Genomic DNA, 20,482 nt, shown 5'->3' with positions numbered 1-20,482 from the left:
AACACACACACACACACACACACACACACACACACACACACACACACACACACACACACACACACACACACACACACACAGCAAACACGCAGCAACTCACGCAAGCTCGTCGTTGGTTGTGGGGATGTGGGAGCGGATGGCACGGCACTTGGCCCCTTCAAAGCTTTTGGGCTGCTCAGCACAGATATGTGGAACGAAAGGAGCCCGTCGTGGTGTGTGTGTGTGTGTGTTGTAAGCATGCAAGTAGATAGGCAAGCAGATAGGCAAGCAGATAGGCAAGTAGTCGTGCAGGCATGTACGCAAGTAGATAGGCAAGTGAACACTCAGAAGCAGCCATTGTAAATCGTGTATGAACGGGGAGTGTTGGGCTGGCATCAGGCCACAGCTTGGTTGCTTGACGTTGAGGTGCGCATGCTCTGTCACGTGCATGTGCATGTGCATGTGCGTGACACACCTGCTCCTTCTCACTGGCGTCTTCGACGTTTGCGGCCAAGATAAGGCCGCTCTTCCCCTCGTAGACGCCGCGCCAGTACTTTTCGCTTTCTCGAGCAACCACGAACATGACGGCGCCCTTGGGGAAGCTGAGCTCCTCCTCTGCTACTGCTTCGTAGTCTCGAATGGCCCTCACGCGCGTCGTCTTTCCAGCCTGATGCAGTGTACAATCCGGTCACAAATGAGGGGTGGTGGGGGCGGTCGTGCACGACTTGGAAGGAGAAGAAGGTGGACCCACAACGTTGCCGTTGCACGCACACACACACACACACACACAATGGCTCGCTCGAAAACACGTCAATCACACAGACACACACGCACGCACACAGAGAGACACAGACACAGACACAGACACAGACACAGACACAGACACACACACACACAAAAGCAAACAAACACCCGCCCCCCTCAAACACACACACACACACACACCTTGACTTCGACAGTCTTGTCATCCACGTACACACGCGGAAACCAGCCGACTTTGCCATTGCATACGCCCTGCCACCTGTGTGTGTGCGTGTGTGCCAATGGTGGACATGTGATTGATGAATTAGCGGTAAGCAGAGGTCATGGTAGTTCAGCCCTGCAGTGCGCGCACAGATGCCTCCAAACAAGTCATCCATCAACCAGAAGCACACAATCACCAACCAACACATATTCAACACACCTCTCTTCGTTCGTGCGCTTGGGAACAAAGATGATGTCGCCTTTGTTGAATGTCAGTTCATCGTCCTCCTTGGCCACATAGTCAGCCACAGCAACACAGCGGCGTGGGTCCGTCATCTTCGTCGCGAGCGTGTGAGGAAGCGAGTGAGGAAGCGAGTGGGGAAGCGACTGGGGAGGGGTGTTTGAGGGCAGTGAGTTGGTTTGTTTGTTTGTGCTGTTTCGTTGGAAGGCGCAAGAAAATGCACTGAAGATATGACAATCATTCTACACTCAAGGGTGGCCGTTTTCCTCTTTCTGGTGGTGCGTTTGCTTGTGTGTTTGTGTTTTCTTCTTCTTTTCAAACCTCACCACCAACCATCATCACACCAGCACCACATCCCCCCCCCCCCTCGTGTCCACTTCTGTCTCTCTCTGTCTCTCTCTTCATCTCTCTCTCTGACTCTATCTGTGGCAGCGTCTTCCCTACGTGTTCCCAGATCTTCTTCTTCTGTGTGTGCGGTTGTCACAACTGTCTACCCCGCCCTTCTTCTCGGTACTCTTGTCACTTCTTGTGACCAAGGAGCAGCAGTGGTTGTCATCCGGACTTGCCGTGGTGCGCCGCTTGCCGAACTGGGCCACAAAAGCAACCAAACGCAAGCGAGCGAGCAAGTGGGCAAGGAAGAGGAAGGCCCTTCTCCCATACACGCGCATACGTACATATATACACACATACACAAACCCGCAATACCAACGGCCCAACCGCGAGCCCTCATCCTCTGCGCGTGTGAGCGATCGCTGGAAGGATGGATCCCGATATGGTTTCGTCGACGGGCTGGCCCACATCCTCCTTTGCATACCAGATTAACGTCGTGTCTGGTGAGTGAAAGCTTCGTCCCCCTTCTCATGTTCATGTAATACTAGTGCGAGTGTACGCTTCGCCTGCGTTGTGTTGGTGCCCCAGCTGTACTTGCACCTTTGGTGCATCTTGCTCTCTCTCACACGCACACACACATACACCCACACGCACACACACATACACGCACACACGCACACACGCACACACGCACACACACACACACACACACACACTCATACACACGTCGACCATCAGGATGGGACGCGTATAACGCGGCACGGATATGTCGCGCACACGTCCTCGCAACAAACGGTACCAGCAGTGAAGCAGCGTGTGTGTGTGTGTGTGTGTGTGTGTGTGTGTGTGTGTGTGTGTGTGTGGCCTTTCTTGTCCAATGAGATCTGGAAGCCTTCTTTTGCCCTCCCCCCACCCCAGAATCTCACGTTCAACTTGGGCTGCCTTTGTCTCACCCCCTTCCTCCAAACCGCTTACAGAGCTGGTAACGATTCGCTGCTTGAATGCGGAAGTACTGACTTCATCGGAGCAGCGTCTGCAGGACGAGGTGCGCGCGGCCGTGCTCAGCCGTCAGCTGGCCCATCCCAACATCTACCAGCCGTTTGTCCACTTTGTCACGGCCGATGACCCCGCCGAGCTGTGGACGGTCGGCCCCTACACGCCACAAGGTGCTGTCTCCACACGCAAGCCCGTCGCACTTGTGTGTGTGTGTATGCGAGTGAGAGAGTGAGCGAGTGTGTGTGTATGTGTGTGTATGTGTGTTTGTGTGTGTATGTGTGTGTGTGTTTGTTTGTGTGTGTGTGTGTGTGTGTATGCGAGTGAGAGAGTGAGCGAGTGTGTGCGTATGTCTGTGTCTGTGCGCGCACACACGTGAATTTTTGTTCAATGTTCAGACGCAGCTGCTGTGGCGGTGTTGTTTCCATGCCAGACTCTGCTGACATACATCCCCCTGCCGAATCGCGATGTTCTGCTGGTGTGCACGCGCCCCCTCGCTGTGTCCTGACAGGCTCGCTCCGAGATCTGCTCGATACGACGTTTCCAAACGGTTGTGACGAAGTGCTCACCGCAACAGTCCTGCACGTGAGTCGTGTTGATGGTGCTCGATACCATACGTGCTGCCGTGTTTTGGTTTGACGCCACTCAACACATACGTTTGGCAGTACTTCACCACTGTTGCATGACAAGCTCACGTGGGCTCACGCACGCGCACACACGTACACACGCGACAGGAGGTGCTACAAGCCCTTGTGCATTTGCACAAGCTGGGAATCGTGCACAACCGCATCAACGCGGAGAGCGTTGTCATCACCGAAGCGTTGCGCGTGTGCATCACCAACTTCCAGTACTCGCGGGACATCCATTTTGATGGCGACGGCAGGTGAGCACTTCCGTCACCGCCACCACTTTTTCACATGCATGCCCCATGGGACTGTGTGCACGGCTTGACTGACTGCTGCTCTTGTTCCCAGGCGTCTTTTGTACGTGTGTGACCCGTGTGATTGCGCATGCTCACCTCGACGCGTATGTACGCGTGCACGTGTGCCTGCAGTGGAAAACTGTTCGACTGCCCAACAGACCACAGCATTCTGCCCTGGCTTGCACCAGAGGTCATTTCGCAGGTGAGCACACGTCTGCTCCATGTGCAGTGCACGGCCTCTTCCTCTCGAGGAAAAATCTACACACACACGCGAAATGCTCACGCTTCCTCAAACACACGCACCATACACACACCGTACACGCACACAACACACAACACACAACACACAATACACATACGATTGCATGTGTGTGCACAGGCTGCCCACGGTTACATGACAAAGGCGGACATTTACGGCTTGGGCGTCCTGGCGCTGGAAATGCTCAACGGTGATCAGCCATACGCAGGGCTCGAACTGCCACAGGTGCGCACACACACATATACACAAACACACACGCACATGGATGCACACACAAACATTCACGCATGTGCACACACAAACACACACGCACGCACATGCACACACAAACATTCACGCATGTGCACTCAAACATTCACGCACGTGCACACACAAACACACACGCACATACACGCATTGTCTTGATCTTCCTCGTGAAATTCGTCCCTTGCTTCCCTTTCTTCCAACCCGCCATCTTGCGCATGTGCTTGTGTGCCGCCACTCGATACAGATGCTGCTGTACAAGATTCAGGGGATCAAGGTGGGCGTGGCACCAACAAAGAACGTTTCGCGACACATGAAAGTGTTTCTGTCGCAATGCCTCAACGTCGATCCTGACCTGAGGTGGGCAGCGGCTGTTGTCTTTGAGTGTATCATGCCTGACGGACTTGCTTGTATCCAATCTCCCATATGTGTGGAGTATTCGACACCTGTTTCGCTGGCATGCCACGTGCATGCCCTCATCCACTTGCCCCTAATCGATATGAAACCCCTCATCACAACATTAACAACAACAACAACAACAACAACAACAACAACAACAACAACAACAACAACAACAACAACAACAACAACAACAACAACAACAACAACAACAACAACCACAGGCCATCAGCTTCTGACCTGTTGCGCCACCCGCTCTTCAGACAGGTGGGTAATGGCATCTGTGGTTCTGTGACGATCCCGTACACAACCACCGCCCCCACTTGATGGGCTGTCACCGCTGTTCGAAGTTTGCCTTGTGCTTCCTTGTTTTCCACCACTTTGTTCTCTCATTTTGTCGAACAACCACAACTACAACCTCGACGCTTGCTGCTGCCGCGGCTGCTGCTGTTGCCACTGCTGCTCACCATCTCTTCCCCATTGGTGTTGGCTCCTGTTTGCGCATTTTTTTGCTGTCGGGTGCAGGTGCGGCGTGTGCGGGCAACAGTCGACCGCTACATGCCGCGAACAACCCGCCCCGTCATCTCCATCCCGGAGGACGCCTTCCACTTTGGCCTGCCCCTCGAAGGTGAGACACGTGCGTCATGGTGTTCACTCTGGGTGCTTGTGTTTGGTCGCGTGTGTGTGCATTTGGGTGAGTCATCTGTAGCTGAGGGCGGCGGTGCGCATTCCTTCCTTTCGCACGCACACACACACACACACACACACACACACACACACACACACACACACACACACACACACACACACACACACACACACACACACACACACACGTCAGAGCCGGACCTGCCGGACACATTTGAGCGGCACGCGTTCCCGCAGCTGTTCCAGGGCGGGCTGACGGTGTACCAGGGCGAATCCACACACGAGGTGCAATTGTACCACGATGGTGACGATGACAACGACGACCACGATGATGGTGGACACTGTGTTGGTGTTGGCCATGACAGTGATAAGCGCGGTGGTGTGACGCATGATCGAGATCACCACGAAGATGGTGGCGAACACAGGCACCATGTTGATGGTGAGAATCAGCACAGCCGCCACATGCACCACCGCCACGATCGCCACATGCACCACCGCCATCACGAACACCATCGCACGGCCAGCACACATGCGTTTGCGGAAGCGTTGGAAGCGGAGACCAAGGCACAAGCGGCCGCGAAGAGTGAGCACAGATCCACAGACACTGCGAGCGGTCATGGACGGGGTGGCGACTCTGATGGCGGCGTGGACAGTCACGCAACACGCGCACCAGCCACAGGGTTGTCGCCCCTCTCGTCGGCACTGAAACACGTTGCACCGCAGCCCGTGGCGTCACCACAGCAGGCGCGGCGTGCCCACGAGACCATCCACCAGCCGCGACCATCACGGGGAAGCGTTGGCGATGCACGCAGCAGATCGCCGGGGCAGCAGCGGCAATCCTCTCCAACAGCCACATTGCAACAACAACAGCAACAACAACAACAGCAACAACAACAACAGCAACAACAACAACAACAACAACAACAACAACAACAACAACAACAACAACAACAACAACAACAACAACAACAACAACAACAACAACAACAACAACAACAACAACAACAACAACAAGAGAGTGCTGAGCGTGTGGCATCGGTGTCTGTTGATGAAAGTGCAGGCGGTGCTACCGCTGCCCACCGCCAGCGACGCCACGACCATGAAGCCGAAGCGAGCAGCGCGAGCGCAGCAACAGCACGCCTGCAAGCTTCCAGCGGGCCGAGCGGTGCGACGAGCGAGCTAGCGGAGGCGTATGGGGGCGACGCCGACGATGATCTTTCTGCGTCATCGGATGATGGCCTGCTGCTTGGGGTGCGGCCGTCGGGTGCGTCGTCCACTGAACCCCTGGACGACACGGCGCCCTTTGGCGGCGTGCTGCCACCGTCAATGATGCGTGGGGGTGTGCGCAGGCGCCCGCACGGGAGCGCGTGCAGTAGCGGCATGGAGGGCGACGACGAGCTGTCGGAGACGGATGCGAGGCGACAGCAGCGCAGCCAGCAGCAGCGGCAAACGCGACACAGGCGGTCGTGGAAACAGCGGCAGCATGCTGGTGGGGGCAGCGGGGTGAGCCAGGTGCACACGCAGCAGGTGCTCCGGGAGGCGAAGAGCGAACACGCGGCAGGCGACGGAGCAGCGAGAGGCAGCACAGCCACCACGGATGCAGCTCGTGTGCAGGAGAAGAGGAAGGGTGAGGCAGAGGCAGGAGCTAGGCAGGCAACTAGCGCGAAACACAAACAGGGCGAGAAGAAGGAAGCACGCCGCTTGACATTGGGTGACAGCAAGCACGATAAGCAACCGCCACAGCACCACCAGCTACCACCATCTCACTACCAACAACAGCAACAGCAACAGCAACAGCAACAGCAACAGCAACAGCAACAGCAACAGCAACAGCAAGCCGGTATGGCATCGGCAACGGCTAGTGAGCAGACCGCGTCTATTCTCATTTCTCCACCCACACTCGAAACGCAAACGCCTGCACAACAACAACAACAACAACAACAACAACAACAACAACAACAACAACAACAACAACAACAACAACAACAACAACAACAACAACAGCAACAACGACAACAGCAACAACAGCAGCAGCAGCAGCAGCAGCAGCAGCAGCAACAGGTTGGTGGTGGTGTTGTGGGCACAGGGGCTGCGCCATTGGCGTCTCTTAAAGTGGCGGAGACCGCGGGAAGGTTGAGCAGCAGCAGCGCTGGCGGTGTGCGGGATGAAGGCGCGAGTGACGCCGACGTGGAAGACGCAAACGAGGCTGAGGAGAGTGACCTGCGCAGCTCTGCATGGCAGTCCCCGCGTACACAGGCGGTGTCTCAGCCGATGAGCCCGTCACGGCTGGCGCTGCAGTTTGCCCAGCTGCACCCGCGGCCCTTTGCCGATGGCAACGTCTCTGGTGTTGATGCGGATGTGGATGATGAGGAAGCGGGTCTGCTCGTGCCGCCAGCACGGTCGAGATCCAGAAGCCAGACACACCACCACCATCACCATCACCACCATCACCATCACCACCATCACCATCACAACCTGCCGCAAACACGCTCCCGAACAAACCGCCCGCGTGCGGTGTCCGAGGTTGTGCGTTCGCGGTCACACGTGTTGTCGTCGTTGTTGCAGCCGCAATCAGGCCAAGCCCCCACCACACACCCGCTGCAGCAGCACCAAGGCCCGCCATCACCACCACCTTCCCTTTCACGCGATCAGCGTGACAGTCGCGACGGCAGCAGTGGCGGGCACCAAGCAGCAGCAACAACAGCAGCAACAGGTCGTAGTGGTTTGCTGCGAGTGGCTGATGTGCAGGAACGCCCGCGCAGCTCATCGGATGGCCAAATCATGCTGTCTGCCTCAACTCGACGCCATCACACACATGATGACTCTTCACAAGCATAGCCAACGCGCACGCATGTGTGACTTGTACTGATGCTCTGTGCTGATTGTGTTGTATCGTGGGCGGGGCGTGATTGCACAAGCTGCGTTGTCGTCACATCACATCACCGTGCGTCCCTTCCTTCCCCCTTTTCGCTTACCCTCGTTCTTGTGACGTTGATCTCGTCTTCATCTTGTATTGCAAAGATACAGCAACCCAACACAAGATGCAACGATATGAAGAGCAGCACCAAAACGAAGGAAGAGCACACGCACGCACACACGCACAAAACACATAACTCAAACACACACACACACACACACACTCTCTCTCATGTCGATAACTGCTCAAGACGCACACACACACACACACACACAGACACACACCATCACGCCACGTTTGTACTCCTGGTGCGGGTTCGTCATAGCCACGAAATCCTTCATCGCCGCCGCCACCACCACCACACTGTCTCTGTATTCTGATCTTTGATGTTCATCCTCCACTCCACTCCTTGCGCCCATCTCGTTCTCGTCGTGGTGGTGGCAGTGGATGGGTGGCGTGTCACGCTTCGAGCTTGATGTGAATACGAGCGTCATCAGAAGTTCTTGTCGGGGTCGACCCTCTGAGTTGCCTTGACGCACTTGGCCATCGTCTGCAACACACAGCGGGGCGAGAGACACACAGTTGCAGGGGAGTCACACGTGAGCCAGCACACCGCACCACCACAGGGGACAGACCGGCGGGGGAAGGCATGGCGCAGCAAGACAAGACCAGACACACGAGGAAATGTGTACGCACCAGAGATGAGCGGGAGATGGGGTCTGTCATGTAAAAGTCCTTGAGCTGCTTCTGCTGGACTGCCAGAGGGAGATCAGCCGGCGCTGAAGGCACAGACACACAAATGTTGTTGTTGTTGTTGTTGTTGTTGTTGTTGTTGTTGGTGGTGGTGGTGGCGGTGGTGGTGGTGGTGGCGGTGGTGAGGGCTGAAGAAAGAGAAGGACCGAGAGAGGAAGCAACGACCAAGATCGCATGTTGACATGCGGTGTTCAAAACACATGGGACGGGCAGCACACCTGGCTTGTTTGCTGCGTGTGCGGCGGCAATCTTGGCAAAGTTGGCGGGTTGGAGGACATCATAGCTTGCAAAGTGGGGGGCAACTTGTGCCAGGCGGGCGCGCACAGCACCGAGGGTGTCGTACGGAAGTGGCTTCTCCGTCAACTGCAAGTGCGTCAGAAGCAAACAGTAGGGAGGGGGGATTATTAACGAGTGTTGACGATTGTTAACGAAGAGGATGGTTACAACAACAAAACGAAGGCGCTCAACCAAATGCGATTGCAATGCAATGAATGTTGTTGTCATAAGGCATTCAAACATAGCACAATTGCTGAGTGAAGCAGGGCAGGACGGTTGATGGCTGCATACAACAAGCACCTGCACTGTGTGGCAGGTTGTAATACAAGTACGCACCGAGGAAAGGGCGCGGACAATCTCCCAGTCGACGCGGGCATCGCCGGGCGGGGTGACGGCGGTGCGGGTGGTCTGCACACGGCCCTCTGCATCACAAGAAGCGACAGCCAATCCAGGCAAAGGGCGTGACGGCGTGACGGCAAGATGGCGAGGTGGTGTGAGATGGTGTGAGATGATGGGAGAGGAGTGGTGGGGTGAGGTGTAGGCCATCCATGGTGGGGCCGCGGGTGTGAGTGGGCAAGATCAAACAAGGGAGGCCACAGACAATGGATCGTCTCCACGAGGTCAAAATACACGGCGTGTGTAAGGGAGCACATACCAGTGTTAACAAAGGTGCCGTCCTTCTCCGTGTATGCGGCACCAGGAAGGATGATGTCAGCAAACTGCGCACCCTTATCGCCGTGGGAGCCTGCAACGACGGTGTTGTTGGTGCACACACGTTGAGAGGAGTGGGTGGAAGGACAGATATGCGAGCCCTTTGCAACAACATACACACACGCACATGCACGCACACGCACGCACACGCATACACACGCACGCACACGCACACACACACGCGTAGTAACCTTGGTAGATGACGGTCTTGCCCTCGAGCTCCTTCTCATCAAACTGGTCGGCGTGCATCAGCCAGACAACATCGGCATCTGTTTGCAGGCAGGAGAAAACACGATTGCACCCGATGAGCACCCGATGAGCACACGCTGACCCGTCGCGACAGCAGAGACACATATGTTCACGCGCACGACTGGGACACACACACACACACACACACACACACACACACACACACACACACAATCTATCTCTGTCACGCATACACCCAGTAAGCATGCGAGCATACGGACCCTTGAGGGAGGCGGAGGTGTAGCCGAGGTCGAGGGCGGCAACCTGACCTGCAGAGCGCTGGAGAACGTTGAACACACGCCACTCGCCGCTGCCAAACGCCTGTTTGGGTTGCACGCCAACCATGCACGGACAGACACCCGACGCGTGAGACGAGCGTGTTGGTGTAGGTGTTGTACGCACACACAAAAATTCACATCAAACAGGAACACAAACACAAAACAAAGCTCCTCATCGTTCGACCAAGCAGCAGCAGCAGCAACAACAACAGCAACAACAGCAACAACAACAACAACAACAACAACAACAACAACAACAACAACAACAACAACAACAACAACAACAACAACAACAACAACAACAACAACAGCTGCAGCAGCTGGTGGTGGTGTGTTTGTACCTGGCTCTGCTGGGCGATTTTGGAGGAGAGGTCAAAGAGGGCATCGCCATGCTCGCCCTCAAGGGCAGCAGACCCAACAACAATCATGGGACGCTTGGCCGCCTTCCACTGCTTGCTGAACGCGTGCTTGCCAGAGGCAATGTCCTGCAGTGTCTGAACCGTATCGCCTGTTTCACAAAACGCAGATGCACGGAGCAGGAACAGACGCCAAAGACAAGGGTGGTGAGGAATGGCAGTAAACAGCTTGCATCACATGTGCGTGTGCGTGCATGTGCGTGTGCGTATTAAGGGGGGGGGGTGCCCGTTTCAGGCTGACAAAGTGGTGACACAATGCCCATGTACGCATGTACACAAGTGAGCACTTTGATGTGACAAGTACACATGCGGCGCACACGCACCGAGGTGGTCGTATTCGTAGGTGAGGTCGACCTTGTCGCCGACCATGGCAACGTCAAGCTCGTTCTGCATCCATGCCTTGCGGATGCGGGCGTTGATGAGGGAGCCCTCGAAGCGCGGGTTGGTGCCGACAAGGAGCAGGAGGTCTGTCTCCTCAATGTCTGCAATGGACGTGTTGAAGAGGTAGTTGGTGCGGAAGTCAGAGCCGCCCTGTGTCTGTGGAATGCGCTGCTCGGTCACAAAAGTGTTGGCGTCGTAGTTGCTGGTGAGGAAGTCCTTAGCGGCAATGAGGGCCTCGGCGTCGGCCTGGCTGCCGGCCACAACGGCCGGGCTCTTGGCGTTGGACAGCGTGACCAGCGCCGTTGCAAGCGCCGTGCTCCAATCAGCCTCGGCCAGGCGGCCTGCAACGAGCAACAGACGTGGGGAGCGAAATGAACATGAAATCGCAAGGGGGTAAGGGTGAGCAGCGACGGAAGCAGAAGCACCTCAAGTGAAACACGGCTCACTCAAATTAAGTGCAGCACACACCCACAGACAGACACCCACCCATACACCCACTCACATCCACACAAACAGACAGACAGACAGACAGACACCCACAGACACACACACCGTTCTGCTTGACGTAAGGGGTGGTCAGGCGCTGGCGCTTGAGACCGTCATACGCAAAGCGGGTCTTATCGTTGATCCACTCCTGATATCCAGCAACGTGAGGGTGTGCGCGGGATGTGTGAGCGTGGGGTGTGCGTGAGTTGCGTGAGGGCGTGAAAAGAGGGCGTGTGTTGCGTGTGTGGCTGAGGAGGAGGAAGGACAAGCGGTTGGCGACACGTTGATGCAGCAGAGTCTTATGGCACGAGCCTTACACCACTTCACAGCCCTTTCCTTTCCACCTTTCCCTCTTCCACAGCCACCCCCGTCCTCCCATAAGCGCACCTCGTTTACATCGTCGTTGGTGCGTGGGAGGATGCGCATGACCTCGCCACCGCGGGTGTTGACGACAATGTTTGAGCCGACGGCGTCCAGGGTATCGACTGACTCTGTGCGGCGCAGCTCCCAAGGGCGCGCGGTGAAGGCGTAGGGCTTGGAGGTGAGCGCACCCACGGGGCACAGGTCAATGACGTTGCCGGAGAGCTCCGAGTTGAACATCTTCTCAATGTATGTGCCAATCTGCATGTCGTTACCGCGGCCCGTGGTGCCGAGCTCGTCCACGCCGGCAATCTCGTTGCCAAAGCGCACGCAGCGGGTGCAGTGGATGCAGCGGTTCATGATGGTCTTGATGAGGGGCCCGATGTTCTTGTTCTCGACGGCGCGCTTGCCGTCGGCGATGTAGAAGCGGCTGCGGTCGCTGCCAAAGGCCATGGACTGGTCCTGGAGGTCGCACTCGCCACCCTGGTCGCAGATGGGGCAGTCCAGCGGATGGTTCACAAGCAGGAACTCCATGACGCCCTCCCTGGCCTTCTTTGTCTGCTCGCTGTCTGTGCGCACCTTCATGCCAGGCATGACGGGCATGGCGCAGGAAGCCACTGGCTTTGGTGACTTCTCAACCTGCAGCATTGAGTCAGGGGGTTGGGAGGTTGGGCGGTGCAAGGACAGCAGGACAAGAAGAGAATGGGATAGCTGTGAGTGGGTAGACAAGGGGAAGCGCTTCGGTGATGCGAGGACACTCAGTGGTGTGTGTGTGTGTGTGTGCGTGCTATGCATCACGCTGAACCACATGGACAAGTGATAGGGTGTTCACACATGCACAAGCGCGCGTACACCCACAGCACCCACAGCACCCACCAGCACACCCCCCCCCCACACACATACACACATACACACATCACTTGGTACTGACCTCGACGAGGCACATGCGGCAGTTGCCAGCGATGGAGAGGCGCTCGTGGTAGCAGAAGCGGGGGATCTGCTTGCCAGCCTCCTCGCACGCCTGGAGGATGGTGGTGCCTGGCTCCACGCGCACCGGGATGTCATCTACAAACACCTCCACCAGGCCATCAGAGGCAGGCTCCGAGTAGCTCCGTGCAGCCACTGTTTGGGTTTGTTGGCGGTGTTGTTGGCGGTGTTGTTGGCGGTGTTGTTGGCGGTGTTGTTGGCAGTGGTGTTGGTGGTGGTGTTGGTGTCAGAGCGCAGCGAGCAGTACACGTTCATGGCCATGAGTTGGAATGTGTGATTGTGTGTGTGTGTGTGCGCGTGCGTGCGTGTGTGTGTGTGTGTGTGGGGGGGGGGGTGTACTGGTGTGCAGAGCTCTTCATCAGCAACTTGAGGTGCTGCAACACAAGCACCACACACACACACACAAGCACATCACACACACAAGCACCACACATCACACACACACACACACACTCTCTCTCTCGCTCACTCGTACACACTGTCTCACTGACCCAGTGGGCGCACGACGGAGGCCCGCCGCAAGCTCGAGGACGCGACGCGCAGCATGCTGTTGAGCAGATGAGGCAGAGGTGATTGTGATTGTGATGGTGGTGCTTCCTCCTCTTGTTGGTTGCAGCTCGGTCGCAGTGGGTGAGTGTGTTGGTTGAGCTTTGGGCTCAGGGTTGAAGAAAGGCAAATTTGCTTTAGACAAAACCGAGGAAAAGCGTCATTTGGAGAAGTCTGATTTTACAAATGGGTGCTTTTCTCTATTTTGCGTGCGTGATATGGGCTGGGTGGGATTTTTCGGGCTCCAGCCATTCAAGCAAAGGCAGCATGCGCTGTTGACGATTGTAGGAAAACATCAACGACAAGCGATTCTTGTGCTGCGGCTGCCGAGCAGAGTGCCTTTTTCACCCTTTCCGCGTGTGTGTCTCCTCGACCCCTCAAGACAGCCGATCATGTGCGTACCTTGCGAGCGAAGGGCGAGAGTGGTGGTGCTCGCGTGGTGCTTGCTCCTGTGTGGTGGTCGCTCCATGGCAGAGCGCGAAGGCAAGGAGGAAGAAGCCGGGGGGGGGGATACAGCGACCCTGGCGTCGCACACGAGTCAGAATGAGTGCGAGAGAGTGAGATATTGAGAGATGTGCACTGCAGTTGACAGAGAATGAGAAGCAGCCACAACAGCAGCCACAGCAGCAGCCAACAGCCCATGAACAGCGACCACAGCCTTGCCTGGGTACCTGACAGCGGCTCCTTGACTGCCAGCAGCCGCACCATCAGCAGTTACCGTCTTGACAGACAACAGTGCTTGCGCATGTTTGTGGGAGGGCTTGTTCTTGAGGCGTGCGCGAAGACAGCCCAGCATAGCACAGCACCACAAGCACGCGATGATGCAGCATGGCAGTGGCGACGATGACGATGGTGTTGGGTTGACAGCGTGACTTTGGTGGTTTCTTGAAACGTGCCATGCTGGAGGCGGCGCTGGGTTGACGAACAACAGCAGCAACGTGTATGAGAAGACAAAGATAGAAAGACAGGCGAAGAGACGCGGGGAACACGAGCGTCCACGTTGTGTGTGTGTTTGTGTGTTGAGGAGGAGGGGGGAGATACCACCATCTCTCCTTTTTCATTCGTTACCTCTTGTCATTTGCTCCCTATCACGGTTTCTCACTCTTGGCGTTATCCGTTTCGTCTCCTCACGTCGACTTTGTTTTCCTTCTTCTCCAACAGGGGTATCTCGCGAACCAACATCCACAAGCGCCGCGCCACCGGCGGTCGCAAGAATGCGATCCGCATGAAGCGCAAGTACGAGCTCGGCCGTCCCCCAGCCATGACCAGGCTGATGGGCCCCAAGCGCATCCGTCCCGTGCGCACCATGGGGTAAGTTTCTGCACAAACAAAGCCATGCGAGAGGGTGTGGCGTATTATGTTTCGTGTGCGTTGCTTTCTCCACAAGTGTGTGTTCGTTTGGGTGCATATGCTTGAAGTGCCAAAGCCATGCGAAAGGGCACAACACATCACCACGGAGGGTTCGTGTGTTCAGTTCAGCTTTGTGCTGAGCCCTCTGCTTGCGCTTCTCCGTTTGTTCCCGTACGTTTACAATGCCAAGCTAATGACCGACTGTGTGTGCACGTGTGCGTGTTGTGTTCGACTCTGGTCCTTTGTCCCATGACAGTGGCAACCAGAAGTTCCGCGCTCTTCGTCTGGAGACCGGCAACTTCTCCTGGGCCAGCGAGGGTGTCTCCCGCAAGACCCGTCTGATCGATGGTGCGTCCTCGCGTGTCTTTGTTTGAGCGTGTGTGCGTGTGTGTTGACTCTGTCATTTGGTGTGTTTGTGTTTCTGCATATGCATCTGCACTGTTGATTTGTTGGCGTAGCAGCTTGACGTATCTGTATGGCCTGTGTTTTGACGGCTTGCTTGTGTTTGTGTTTGTTTTGTACGCATGCAACCACCATATTGGACTCGCACATTTCTTCCGTTGGTTCATCTTCTCTGCTTTGCTAAATGGTGGTGCTGCAGTCGTGTACAACGCCTCCAACAACGAGCTTGTGCGTACCAAGACCCTTGTGAAGAACGCCATCATTGCCATTGATGCCACCCCCTTCAAGTCGTGGTACGAGACCCACTACGGTGTGCACCTCGGCAAGAAGAAGGCCAACGAGCCCGAAACACAGTTCTCCAAGTCGGCGAAGAAGAAGCACGCCGCCCGCAAGAAGTTCCAGAAGCTCGACCCCAAGCTTGAGGAGCAGTTCAACTCTGGCCGCCTCTACGGTGTGTACACTGCGCTGCCGGGTTCTTGTATGCGTTTGTGTGTGTGTTGTGTGTGTGTGTGGGAGGAGGGGTTGGTGAGCATCGTTTCCTTTCGAGCCACCCGTGTTGTTTCTTTGTAAGGCAAAGTTTATGTGCAGGTCATGTGCACCGCAGTCTCCACGATATGATTGCCTTGTATTGGGTTTGTTCTCACCTTCCTCTTTTCTCTTGCCGTCTTGCTCGCTCCTGTCTCTCCTCCTCGCCACACATTCTACGCACCACACACCACAGCTTGCATCGCGTCTCGCCCTGGCCAGTCTGGCCGCTGCGACGGCTACATCCTTGAGGGTAAGGAGCTTGAGTTCTACCTCAAGAAGCTCAAGGCCAAGCGCTAAGTGCCTCACCATTGCCTCCCCCCATCTCTTTGGCTGTCGTTTGTGTTGCTTGGGCTGCTGTGTGGAAATGGACAATACATGACAAAACCACACACATTTCGTGTGCCCACGAATGACTAGTGCAAGTGGAGCTGGGACTGATGAACGAGAGTGCTGGGAGCTAGCTGGTGGACATTGGGAAGGGCGAAGGAGGTGGACACTGGGAAGCAGGCAAGGGCCATTATGGTGACAGTGGGGATGGATGGTGGTTGGCCAGTCGTTTTATTTGTTTGTTTGGGAGGTGGGCACTGGGAAGCAGGCAAGGGCCATTATGGTGACAGTGGGGATGGATGGTGGTTGGCCAGTCGTTTTATTTGTTTGTTTGGAAGGAAGTTGTCGCTCAAATCAAGTACTTTGGTGGGTCAGCAGGCCGTGTGAAACACGCAACAAAGGAGGAAGGGGGTTCAGAAGACAAAACAGGAGGAAGAGAAAGCAGTTATCAGCGCGGGGTCTTGGTGTGGGGTTGTGTGCTTCGCCAGCAAGCAACAGAACGATTATCATGGAAGAAAAGAGAATGACGGCAATGGGGGGAGGGGACAGAAGAACCACCCATCGCTTGGCGCAAATTCCGTGTGGCCAGCCGTGAACGAGCGGAGAAGAATTGAAGCGCGACAGAGCACAAAGCAAAGCACAGCCCAGCAAAGCTTCGCTTCACCACTCGTCGGTGTCCATGGACATCTCGCTCTCTGCCTCGCTAATTTCGCGGCGGCGGCGGTACGGGCGCTGTGGCAGCTCCTGTTGGGTTGGGGAGAAGAGGGATGAGGGAACAGGACGTGAGTAGAGGGGCAGGAGCAGCGATACAAAGAAGGGGGGGGGGAAGAGATTGGTTGGGAAGCACGCACACGGCACAAAGAAGCACACTGATAAAGAAGCACACTGACAAAGAAGCACACTGATAAAGAAGCACACTGACAAAGAAGCACACTGACAAAGAAACACGATCCGCTCACTCCGCACACACACACAGACACAAAGAAGAACGCTTCCTCTCACTCGCAAACACACACACACACACACACACACGCACGCACACACACACACACACACACACACACACACACACACACACACACACACACACACACACACACACACACACACACACACACACGCACACGCACACGCACACGCACACGCACACGCACACACACTCGTTCGTACACACCTGGACACAAGTGGCGGTGATGGCGTCACGGTTGTAGCACGCGTCCACAACGTAAGCGAGATGGCGGTAGCCGTGTGGCAGGTCAATCAGAATGTCATCGAGGGCGTTGTACACCCGCCGGAAGCCCTGTTGTGTGGGTAATGGCATTTGGTGCAATGCACATCCGACATGAGTGAGTTGGTGGTGGTGGTGGTGGTGGTGGTGGTTTGGGTGGGTGAACAATGATGAAGAGCACAGGATGTGACATGGCAAAGGCAGCAAAGCCCGTTCGCTGTGCACTGTGTTGAGCTCAAGGCACGACGCACCATGGTCATTTGGTCGCTGGAGCAGAGGCCGCTGGTGGACATGCGGGAGAGGAGCTCGCAGACGAGGTCAAGGACACGTGGCTGCATACCGCACTCCATGGCAAGGTACACGGCCTGGTAAACAACCTGTTGTTGAAACGGCAAACATCCACACATGTCCAGTGGGGCGTTGGGAGAAAGTTGAAGGATGAGACGGTTGTAGCGGCAAACCAGCCGAGGACGCAAGTGAGAAGCAGCATGGGGAAGGAAGGGCAGCGTGTGTTATGCATGTGCCACATACGCATGCACATACACGCACACACACGCACACACACGCACACAAGCACGCGCACCTCGTGGACAAAGTGTGGCTCGCTGAGGTCGTGGATGCATCGGCAGGCCTCGGACACGTCGGACGACACAAGCAGCTCCTGCAACAGCGTGTGGATGCGCGACTTTGCAAAGCCCAGATCGCGGAACTCAGCGTGGTCGCCCCAAATCTGGTGGAAGCGGGTGGAGAAAGATGTGAGGGTGGAGGAATCCACAAGGGCACAAGGACACAAGGGCACAAGGGCACAAGGGCACAAGGACACAAGGACACAAGGACACAAGGGCACAAGGGCACAAGGACACAAGGACACAAGGTACATACAGTGCATACAGTGCATACACACACAGACACACAAGGTGCATACAGACACAGACACAGACACAGACACAGACACACATACACACACGCAAACAGGAGGCAAGTTCGCCCTCGCCGCTGCCAGGCTACCTCTCTTACCTTGTCAATGAGAATCTTGTTGTGGGGAGCCGTAAGCATGGCCTGGGCGCGGTGGAGCACATCGGCTTGCGGGCCGTCTTGCGACGTGAGCGGGTGCTGGAAGACAAACGTGTGCGAGACACACCCGTGCGACACCGCGCGCGTGATGAACTTGTACAGGTACTCGCTGGCCTTTGGCGCGTCGAGCAGCAGCGACGGCAGTTGCTCCAGCAGCGCGTTGAAGCCCCTGATTGGCGGACAAGAGGTCAGGTGTTGGTTGTGTTTGGACAAGGGCAGGCAGTGGGGAAGAGAAGGATAGGGTGGGACGGAAGCGCTTGTGAGCACAAGACGCGACGTGGCAGCAGCACACTACTCAACAACCCAACAACCCATGGGCGCTTCAAACAGAAAGCAGTTTTTTTTTTTTTTTCAATATGCACACGCACAGCAACACACCGTTCAACGTCGCCGGTACTGAGGAACTGCTGCTGGACAAAGTAGGCCAGCACGGTCGAGGTCAGCTCACGCTCCGCATCCTGATTTAAGACAAGTGGTCGTGGGCGTGTAGCGTGCATGTGTGTGAGGCGCAAACGACAGCATGCTGCATCGCGGCCTCTGAAAAGAACTCGCATACACACTAACACTCAAGTGCATATGCATGATACACAATCACACACACAATCACATGCAATCACACACACACATACAATCACACACACACACACAAACAAACACACACACACACAATCACATACAATCACACACACACAATCGTGAATTCTGTCTGACCTTGAAGGAGAAGCTAAAGGGGATGATGGTCTGGACGACAATGTGCTTCGACTCGGGCCAGTTGACGCGCTCGCAGGCACGGAGTGTCTCTGTCACGTCACCGTGGCTGAACAGCTCCTGCATGAAGCCGCGCAGCATGCGCACAATTGTCTTTTCGTCAAAGGTTGGGTAGGACTCAACCCACTCCGTCGAGCCCTGCAGCAGCAGACAAGGAGAGAAGAGGGGGAGGGGCGAGTAGCGTGAATGACAAAATGGAGGTAGGTGGGTGCATTGATCACTTTGGTGAGATTTACAAGCAAGTGAGTGAGAGCGTCATGCCATCCAGAACCAACCACACACACACACACACACACACACACACACACACACACAAACACGCACACACACACACACACAAACACACGCACACCCGCACACACAGACATCCGAACGTACGTCGTCGTCATCGTTGGTGGCGTCGTAGATTGGGTCTTCCTGATCAATGGGGAGCGGTTGCATGTCAAAGTCGTCCAGGCGACCCCAACCGCCGCGGCCGGCGCCTTGCTTGCGGGGGCGGCATTTGCGTGCACGGCCTCGGGGCTGACGTGTCGCAAAGGCTGGAACGGAAACAACTGCACACCGGTTGGAAAAGAGAAAGGCAAATGGTTTGGATGGCGTGAGCTAGAGCGTGAGCCAACGTCTGGTTTGGGAAGGGGTGTGAAAGGGACACCGACAAGGGTGCGTGCGTGTGTGTGTGTGCGTGCGTGTCAGGGATCAAGGTAACGGATAGACCACCAAAGGGCAGACGGGATCGTGGCGTGGAAGCCAGTCGAGCCATGAAAAAACAACACAAGTGCGGATGCACGTCTCAGACGAGCACTTACACTCAAAGCTCATTGTGGGGCGCGAGGAGGTGGGAGAGGTGTCTTGGATGATGAATGAGACTTGGATGGATGGTGTCTCAAAATGGCGGTCGTGAAGATAACGACGACAGTCTGACGATAAAAGGAGGAGAGCTCAGTGCAGGAGCAGCAGAAGGATGGAGAGGAGCTTCAAAGGAGGAGCACGACGATGAGGAGGACGACGGTGTGGGTGTTGGCTGCTTGTGGAGTGTTAGTTGGACGGAGGAGTAGGATAGCGTGGGAAGGAAGGAAACCAAAGAAGAAGGCGTCTGCTGGGTGCTTGCTGGGCGATGATGTGACTTGTTCGTTCAGAACAACAAAAAGCGGGAAATGAGTTGACGTGTGCCAACAAGGGCTAGTGAATGTGCAGCTTGGTTTGGTTTGGTTTGGTTTGGTGCGTGTACTGCTTGCGGTGCTGTTGCTTGCTTGTTTTGTTGTGTGTGGTGTGTGGTGTTTGGCTCGGGTGGGGTGAATGTGTGTGATGTCTCTGTCTCTCTCAACCGAAGAGCAGGTGCAAGCGTTGGTGGTGGTGTGCGGCAAGTATGCTGTGCCGCGGTGCGTGGCTCGTGCAGCGGAAACATAAACAAACAACCACCACAAAAACCAAAACGTAAACAAACAGCCAAAGAATGTTCTGCCATTCT

The 20,482-nt window shown here is 55.8% G+C and overlaps 6 protein-coding genes across 6 annotated transcripts in view; 3 read left to right on the top strand and 3 right to left on the bottom strand.

The window, feature by feature from the left end:
• Positions 1-1,400, bottom strand: part of PTSG_11992 (uncharacterized protein) — a gene marked incomplete at its 3' end in the record, with an annotated part of 3,116 nt that extends 1,716 nt beyond the window's left edge. The window contains exons 1-4 of the mRNA XM_004995813.1: positions 1,163-1,400; positions 925-1,000; positions 455-646; positions 101-171 (exon numbers count right to left, since the gene is read on the bottom strand). Of these exons, the coding sequence (XP_004995870.1) occupies positions 101-171; positions 455-646; positions 925-1,000; positions 1,163-1,278 (455 nt within the window). The 5' untranslated portion in view covers positions 1,279-1,400. The remainder of the gene's footprint in view (positions 1-100; positions 172-454; positions 647-924; positions 1,001-1,162) is intronic.
• A 543-nt stretch (positions 1,401-1,943) lies between these two features.
• PTSG_03289 (STE/STE20/STLK protein kinase) lies at positions 1,944-5,564 on the top strand (the record flags this gene model as incomplete). The annotated part of the gene is made up of 12 exons (XM_004995812.1): positions 1,944-2,016; positions 2,252-2,308; positions 2,491-2,679; positions 3,018-3,091; positions 3,241-3,389; positions 3,561-3,630; positions 3,808-3,912; positions 4,178-4,290; positions 4,554-4,596; positions 4,855-4,957; positions 5,171-5,262; positions 5,502-5,564. 12 exons carry the CDS (start codon positions 1,944-1,946, stop codon positions 5,562-5,564), a joined length of 1,131 nt encoding a protein of 376 aa, XP_004995869.1.
• Positions 5,565-7,425: 1,861 nt separating this feature from the next.
• On the top strand, positions 7,426-8,308 carry PTSG_11991 (uncharacterized protein). The gene has a single exon (XM_004995811.1). It carries the CDS (start codon positions 7,846-7,848, stop codon positions 8,272-8,274), a length of 429 nt encoding a protein of 142 aa, XP_004995868.1. The 5' UTR covers positions 7,426-7,845; the 3' UTR covers positions 8,275-8,308.
• PTSG_03288 (NADH-ubiquinone oxidoreductase 75 kDa subunit) lies at positions 7,973-13,497 on the bottom strand. Its single transcript, XM_004995810.1, has 13 exons — positions 13,283-13,497; positions 12,736-12,926; positions 11,832-12,443; positions 11,511-11,592; positions 10,901-11,299; positions 10,503-10,669; positions 10,105-10,204; positions 9,826-9,903; positions 9,579-9,668; positions 9,260-9,345; positions 8,866-9,010; positions 8,591-8,673; positions 7,973-8,444 (listed from the first exon to the last, which is right to left on the bottom strand). The coding sequence occupies exons 1-13, from the start codon at positions 13,335-13,337 to the stop codon at positions 8,388-8,390; spliced, it is 2,145 nt and encodes a 714-aa protein (XP_004995867.1). The 5' UTR covers positions 13,338-13,497; the 3' UTR covers positions 7,973-8,387.
• Positions 13,498-13,686: 189 nt separating this feature from the next.
• PTSG_03287 (40S ribosomal protein S8) lies at positions 13,687-16,010 on the top strand. Its single transcript, XM_004995809.1, has 5 exons — positions 13,687-13,731; positions 14,499-14,648; positions 14,944-15,035; positions 15,289-15,540; positions 15,811-16,010. Coding segments are annotated over exons 1-5 (600 nt in total). The 5' UTR covers positions 13,687-13,729; the 3' UTR covers positions 15,915-16,010.
• A 234-nt stretch (positions 16,011-16,244) lies between these two features.
• On the bottom strand, positions 16,245-20,458 carry PTSG_03286 (uncharacterized protein). The gene is made up of 9 exons (XM_004995808.1): positions 19,821-20,458; positions 19,393-19,568; positions 18,958-19,152; positions 18,625-18,704; positions 18,190-18,415; positions 17,756-17,902; positions 17,424-17,549; positions 17,119-17,244; positions 16,245-16,688 (listed from the first exon to the last, which is right to left on the bottom strand). Exons 1-9 carry the CDS (start codon positions 19,831-19,833, stop codon positions 16,605-16,607), a joined length of 1,173 nt encoding a protein of 390 aa, XP_004995865.1. The 5' UTR covers positions 19,834-20,458; the 3' UTR covers positions 16,245-16,604.
• Between the last annotated feature and the right edge of the window lie 24 nt (positions 20,459-20,482).

This window comes from Salpingoeca rosetta (genome assembly GCF_000188695.1).
Source record: "Salpingoeca rosetta unplaced genomic scaffold supercont1.7, whole genome shotgun sequence".
In the NCBI taxonomy this organism is placed as follows: domain Eukaryota; class Choanoflagellata; order Craspedida; family Salpingoecidae; genus Salpingoeca; species Salpingoeca rosetta.
The sequence above is the reverse complement of the archived record's forward strand: the minus strand, read 5'-3'. Positions and strand labels throughout refer to the sequence as shown.

Excerpts from the sequence above, each read along its gene's own strand:
- PTSG_03286 (XM_004995808.1), bottom strand. Across the intron at positions 18,416-18,624 it reads AGTACCGGCGACGTTGAACG|GGGCTTCAACGCGCTGCTGG; the intron begins GTGTGTTGCTGT and ends TCCGCCAATCAG. Across the intron at positions 17,245-17,423 it reads CCAGCGACCAAATGACCATG|GGCTTCCGGCGGGTGTACAA; the intron begins GTGCGTCGTGCC and ends CCCACACAACAG.
- PTSG_03287 (XM_004995809.1), top strand. Across the intron at positions 14,649-14,943 it reads CGTCCCGTGCGCACCATGGG|TGGCAACCAGAAGTTCCGCG; the intron begins GTAAGTTTCTGC and ends GTCCCATGACAG. Across the intron at positions 15,541-15,810 it reads CAACTCTGGCCGCCTCTACG|CTTGCATCGCGTCTCGCCCT; the intron begins GTGTGTACACTG and ends CACACACCACAG.
- PTSG_11991 (XM_004995811.1), top strand. The coding sequence starts at position 7,846 with ATGCTCTGTGCTGATTGTGTTGTATCGTGGGCGGGGCGTGATTGCACA.
- PTSG_03288 (XM_004995810.1), bottom strand. The coding sequence starts at position 13,337 with ATGCTGCGCGTCGCGTCCTCGAGCTTGCGGCGGGCCTCCGTCGTGCGC. Across the intron at positions 12,444-12,735 it reads GCCGCATGTGCCTCGTCGAG|GTTGAGAAGTCACCAAAGCC; the intron begins GTCAGTACCAAG and ends TCAATGCTGCAG. Across the intron at positions 11,593-11,831 it reads CCAACGACGATGTAAACGAG|GAGTGGATCAACGATAAGAC; the intron begins GTGCGCTTATGG and ends GCTGGATATCAG.